General features: G+C 55.3%; 1 protein-coding gene across 1 annotated transcript in view; it reads right to left on the bottom strand.

Moving 5' to 3' along the window:
- Positions 1 to 238: 238 nt before the first annotated feature.
- LOC119575537 overlaps positions 239 to 6,580 on the bottom strand; it is a 30,171-nt gene continuing 23,829 nt past the window's right edge. Inside the window, exon 2 of the mRNA XM_037923189.1 lies at positions 239 to 2,282. Within this exon, the coding sequence (XP_037779117.1) occupies positions 239 to 2,227 (1,989 nt within the window). The 5' untranslated portion in view covers positions 2,228 to 2,282. The remainder of the gene's footprint in view (positions 2,283 to 6,580) is intronic.

Here is a 6,580-nt window from a genome sequence, read left to right as displayed (position 1 = left end):
CAAATTGCATAATAAAAGAAATAACAATAAACATAGGAATGTCAACAATGGCAAAAATAAAACTAACAGAATTACAAACAATAGTAATATCATAATTTACAATTTCTTTACAGAAAAGAGCATTTACGATCACGTGTATGTAAGTAAAAGAAATATCACATCCCCAACCCATAAAACGGGGTTTTCTCTCACTCCGCTGGGCCGTAAGAATAAAAGTACATTAAATCCGTAAGAATACTCATTTCGAGATCATTTTACAGAATCGACTCGGCCTACGTAAAGACAGAGCATCGTGAAGTGAGGCTGCACCTTCTCCGCCTCGCTCGGCCGAATGCGAGAGCGGGGGGACGGCGCAAGGATACCTCGCGGCCAAGACAGAACTGAAGACGTGAGCGAGGCTTACCTTTCTCGGGGGCGGAGGCCTGGACAGCTCGTGCTCCACCTCGTCCTCGGAAGCCGTGACGTTGCTGCACGTGGAGCAGTCAGAGATGCGTCGGTTCGGCACCTCGATGAGGCTGTCGAGGCTAATGGTGGTGAGGGGCGTGGTCATGTCGACGGTGCTCACGCTGGAGCACGAGGAGCAGCTGGACACCTTCCGGGAGGCGTTGTCGTCGCCCGCGGACAGCGTCGGGCTCGCCGATTCCCGCAGCTTCTCCATCTTCCCCAACTGGTCGATGGAGAAGTCGCTGGAGGCGAGGGCGACGGTGAGGCTGATGGTGTCGCCGCTGTGGTCGCTGATCACCACGGACGGCGTCCTCAGCACCTTCTTGCCCGCCGCCTCCCGGTCCTCAGGGCTCTGCACGACGCCGCAAGCGCGGGCGTGACGGAACAGCACCTCGCCGTTCACGCCCCCGTGCCGGCGCTCGCGACGATTCCCACTCTGACCCAACTTCTTTCGCAGCTCCACTGTTCTCAAGCAATCGTCGACGCTCTCCCGCACAACGCTCACGTCTTTCTCACAATTTTCATTACAATCGCAATAAGCGTGACTTTCACCATCACTCTCACCAAACACTATATCACCATTGGGTACGCAAGGCCCGTCCGCGGGGCACTTGTCATCACTGCACTGACCGCGCTCCGCCGCCGCGAGCTTCCTCTCGTCGCTGCAGGCGTCGCACGTGCCGCTCGCCCCCGCCTCCGGCCCGCCGTTGACCTGCTCGCCGCCCGCCAAGTAACCGGATAACGCCTCAGGTGCGTCCGCAGGAGGCACAGCAGGCGAGAGAGCGGGCGAGACGATAGTCGACTCCTCCTCCACCTCGACGGCGCTGTCCGCCGAGTGCGAGCGCGCCCAGTGGTCAGGGACGTGGCCCAGTGACCTGGAGCGCATGAGCGGCAGGTCCTCCACCGAGCCCAGGTGCGAGCCCATGGAGGAGGCGGGGGAGAGGGACTTGAAGGGCGTGATGAGTCCCATGAGGTGGTTCGCCGCAGACAGACGGAACACCGGCGAGGGCGGCGGCGTCGGGCCCGTGGAGCCGTCGCGGGGGCAGCCCTCGTCGCTGGTGGCGGAGTCGAGGCGCACGAGGGAGGCGCTGTGCTGGTCGCTGGCCCGACGGCCCCCGACGGACCCGAAGGCGGAAGACTGGACGCCCGCCATGCTGGTTATGTTGGGATCGCTCGACCAGCGCCACGTCGGGTCACTGGGCCATGGCAGGGAGAAGGAGCGGTACCTCGGGGAAAAGGCAGCCTCCCCTTCACCTGAGTCCACGGAGCCGTTGCGCGAGCTCTCGCATCCGGACTCGTCGGGCCCCTCCTTGCCGCTGCTCTCGTGCCCTTCGGCCGACCGGAAGAACAGGCTGCGACGCGAACTCCGAAAGACAATGCTGGAGCAGGATCGGGACGTCTGAAGCGGCGTGTTATATTGCGCGCTGTGTCGGGCACGAAGCATAGCTGTGTACTGCTGAACCCGAGAGCTCACACTGACATCCGCTACCTTATCACCGAGCTTCCCGCCTTCTATCTCTGCCGTCCCACTGCTCCCAATTTTAGGGTTCTGATATTGCACTCCCTCGTGCTCGTACCCGGCTTCCCCCTGCCGCCTGAGGTCGACGAGCCGCCCCTGCGGGCCCAAGCCCTCCGCGCCCTCCAGCGCCAGGAACTTCCCTCCAGACTCCTCCTGGCTGGGGAGGAAGCGGAGGTAGCGACGGTAGGCGAGGGAGTCGGGTGGCGCCAGTACCATGGGGGGCGCCGCCCCACCCGACACCCAACCACTGCAAGACATCCTCATGACAGCAGCGAGGGCGGCTCGGGAACCATGGCGGGCGCGCCTGCGCACACGCCACCTGCAACAGAATCAAACCGGTCAGTGAGTGACGACAAAGGCTGTGAAGGAACGAGAGCTGATTCAGTTAACATGCTCTATCAGATCCATATACTTCATCCTACAGCATCCGACGAAACGCCATGAACCAAGAGCAAAACCAGACAAAATCCAAAAGTACGGATATCTTATGTTTGTTTCTTTACAACGTTTAATGAAATGCGTTGAATTTACCAGATCTTTCTATCAAACATTCATACCTAAAAACTTTCCTCTGCAACAGCAAATGTAATATTCGAGACCAAAATGTGCTCCATTAGATTTATGCACATCATGCCATAATGGAAGTGATCATAATCAAAACCACTTATGAATGTTACGAGACCGTTTCCTTGCCAAACCCCATTTGCATCAGCGCTGCTCCATGGGTGTCCGTTGTCTCCCTCTCCCTCACAGGTGTTGTCTCCCTCTCCCTCACACGTGTTGTCTCCCTCTCCCTCACAGGTGTTTGTCTCCCTCTCCCTCACAGGTGTTGTCTCCCTCTCCCTCAGTGTTGTCTCCCTCTCCCTCACAGGTGTTGTCTCCCTCTCCCTCACAGGTGTTGTCTCCCTCTCCCTCACACGTGTTTGTCTCCCTCTCCCTCACCAGTTGTTGTCTCCCTCTCCCTCACAGGTGTTGTCTCCCATCTCCCTCAGTGTTGTCTCCCTCTCCCTCACAGGTGTTGTCTCCCTCTCCATCACAGGTGTTTGTCTCCCTCTCCCTCACAGGTGTTGTCTCCCTCTCCCTCACAGGTGTTTGTCTCCCTCTCCCTCACAGGTGTTGTCTCCCTCTCCCTCACAGGTGTTTGTCTCCCTCTCCCTCACAGGTGTTTGTCTCCCTCTCCCTCACAGGTGTTGTCTCCCTCTCCATCACAGGTGTTGTCTCCCTCTCCCTCACAGGTGTTTGTCTGCCTCTCCCTCAGTGTTTTGTCTCCCTCTCCCTCACAGGTTGTTTGTCTCCCTCTCCCTCACAGGTGTTTGTCTCCCTCTCCCTCACAGGTGTTTTGTCTCCCTCTCCCTCACAGGTGTTTGTCTCCCTCTCCCTCACAGGTGTTGTCTCCCTCTCCCTCACAGTGTTGTCTCCCTCTCCCTCAGGTGTTGTCTCCCTCTCCATCACAGGTGTTTGTCTCCCTCTCCCTCACAGGTGTTGTCTCCCTCTCCTCACAGGTGTTGTCTCCCTCTCCCTCACAGGTGTTTGTCTCCCTCTCCTCACAGGTGTTGTCTCCCTCTCCCTCACAGGTGTTTGTCTCCCTCTCCCTCAGGTGTTGTCTCCCTCTCCCTCAGGTGTTTGTCTCCCTCTCCCTCACACGTGTTGTCTCCCTCTCCCTCACAGGTGTTTGTCTCCCTCTCCCTCACAGGTGTTGTCTCCCTCTCCCTCACAGGTGTTTGTCTCCCTCTCCCTCACAGGTGTTGTCTCCCTCTCCCTCACAGGTGTTGTCTCCCTCTCCCTCACAGGTGTTGTCTCCCTCTCCCTCACAGGTGTTGTCTCCCTCTCCCTCACAGGTGTTGTCTCCCTCTCCCTCACAGGTGTTGTCTCCCTCTCCCTCAGTGTTGTCTCCCTCTCCCTCACAGGTGTTGTCTCCCTCTCCCTCACAGGTGTTGTCTCCCTCTCCCTCAAGGTGTTGTCTCCCTCTCCCTCACAGGTTTGTCTCCCTCTCCCTCACACGTGTTGTCTCCCTCTCCCTCAGTGTTGTCTCCCTCTCCCTCACAGGTGTTTGTCTCCCTCTCCCTCACAGGTGTTGTCTCCCTCTCCCTCACAGGTGTTTGTCTCCCTCTCCCTCACAGGTGTTGTCTTCCTCTCCCTCACAGGTGTTTGTCTCCCTCTCCCTCACACGTGTTGTCTCCCTCTCCCTCACAGGTGTTGTCTCCCTCTCCCTCACATGTGTTGTCTCCCTCTCCCTCACACGTGTTGTCTCCCTCTCCCTCACAGGTGTTGTCTCCCTCTCCCTCACACGTGTTTGTCTCCCTCTCCCTCACAGGTGACTGTCTCCCTCTCCCTCACAGGTGTTTGTCTCCCTCTCCCTCACAGGTGTTTGTCTCCCTCTCCCTCACACGTGTTGTCTCCCTCTCCCTCACACGTGTTGTCTCCCTCTCCCTCACAGGTGTTGTCTCCCTCTCCATCACAGGTGTTTGTCTCCCTCTCCCTCACAGGTGTTTGTCTCCCTCTCCCTCACAGGTGACTGTCTCCCTCTCTCTCACAGGTGTTTGTCTCCCTCTCCCTCACAGGTGTTGTCTCCCTCTCCCTCACAGGTGTTTGTCTCCCTCTCCATCACAGGTGTTGTCTCCCTCTCCCTCACAGGTGTTGTCTCCCTCTCCCTCACACGTGTTTGTCTCCCTCTCCCTCACACGTGTTGTCTCCCTCTCCTCACACTGTTGTCTCCCTCTCCCTCACACGTGTTGTCTCCATCTCCCTCACAGGTGTTGTCTCCCTCTCCCTCACAGGTGTTGTCTCCTTCTCCCTCACAGGTGTTTGTCTCCCTCTCCCTCACAGGTGTTGTCTCCCTCTCCCTCACAGGTGTTGTCTCCCTCTCCCTCACACGTGTTGTTCCCTCTCCCTCACAGGTGTTTGTCTCCCTCTCCCTCACAGGTGTTGTCTCCCTCTCCCTCACAGGTGACTGTCTCCCTCTCCCTCACAGGTGTTTGTCTCCCTCTCCCTCACAGGTGATGGCTCCTTCTCCCTCACAGGTGTTTGTCTCCCTCTCCCTCACAGGTGTTGTCTCCCTCTCCCTCACAGGTGTTTGTCTCCCTCTCCCTCACAGGTGTTGTCTCCCTCTCCCTCACAGGTGTTTGTCTCCCTCTCCCTCACACGTGTTGTCTCCCTCTCCCTCACAGGTGTTTGTCTCCCTCTCCCTCACAGGTGTTGTATGCCTCTCCCTCATAGGTGATGGTCTGCCTCTCCCTCACAGGTGTTTGTCTCCCTCTCCCTCACAGGTGTTTGTCTCCCTCTCCCTCACAGGTGTTGTCTCCCTCTCCCTCACAGGTGTTTGTCTCCCTCTCCCTCACAGGTGTTTGTCTCCCTCTCTCTCACAGGTGTTTGTCTCCCTCTCCCTCACAGGTGTTGTCTCCCTCTCTCTCACAGGTGTTTGTCTCCCTCTCCCTCACAGGTGTTTGTCTCCCTCTCCCTCACAGGTGTTTGTCTCCCTCTCCCTCACAGGTGATGGTCTCCCTCTCCCTCACAGGTGTTTATCTCCCTCTCCCTCACAGGCGATTGTCTCCCTCTCCCTCACAGGTGTTTGTCTTCCTCTCCCTCACTGGTTTGTAACCCTCTCCCTCACACGTGTTTGTATTCCTCTTCCCCACGTGTCTCCTACATAACTATGGGTCTCCCCTTTACCTCACGTATCTTCCCACCCACCCCCGCCATAACACTTGCCTCTTGCACTGTGCCAATATCATGCCGTATGTTCGTCCCCAGTGACACTTTAACATCTTCCGTTTTTTATTATGAGAATCTCCTTTATGTGTACAATTTAATGCCACGCAAATCTAGGGCACACACATCAAGGTCTTTCCCATGTACGCATTTCTTCCTGAGTACACGTCTTCTTCCTAATGTATACAAGTCTTTTCTCTCATGTACAAACATGTACATATCTCTTCCTTCAACGTGTACATGTGCATTCCCTCATGTGTAAATACCTCTTCCTTCATATGTACACGCACATTCCCTCATGCGTGCAAATCTCTTTCCTCACTTCTACACTTCCCTTCTCTCATGTCAACAGAGCCTTCCCTCATTTCTACACTCCCTTTCCCTCATGTCAACAGAGCCTTCCCTCATTTCTACACTCCCCTTCCCTCATATCAAGAGACCCCTTCACCTCATATCTACACATCAATTCCCTTTAGTTTACACTTTTTTTTTACCTCACGTCTACACAACCTACCTCTCAAGCCTACACACCACTTCCTTTCGTGTCAACACATACCTCTCTTTCTCTTTCTCCCTCTATTTCTCTTTCTCCCCTCCTCTCTTTCTCTTTCTCCCTCTATTTCTATTTCTCCCATCCTCTATCTCTCTCTCTTTTCTTTATCTCTCTCTCTCTCTCCCTTTCTCTTTCTCTCTCTCTCCCTTTCTTTCTCTCTTTCTCTCTCTCCCTTTCTTTCTCTTTCACTCTCTCCCTTTCTTTTTCTCTCTCTCCCTTTCTCTTTTTTTCTCTCTCTCCTTCTCTCTCTCTTTCTCTCTTTCTCTCTTTCTCTCTTTCTCTTTTTCTCTTTTTCTCTTTTTCTCTTTTTCTCTTTTCTCTTTCTCTTTTTCTCTTTCTCTTCCTCTTTCTCTCTC

Source organism: Penaeus monodon, chromosome 7 (genome assembly GCF_015228065.2).
Source record: "Penaeus monodon isolate SGIC_2016 chromosome 7, NSTDA_Pmon_1, whole genome shotgun sequence".
Classification (NCBI taxonomy): Eukaryota; Metazoa; Arthropoda; class Malacostraca; order Decapoda; family Penaeidae; genus Penaeus; species Penaeus monodon.
The sequence above is the reverse complement of the archived record's forward strand: the minus strand, read 5'-3'. Positions and strand labels throughout refer to the sequence as shown.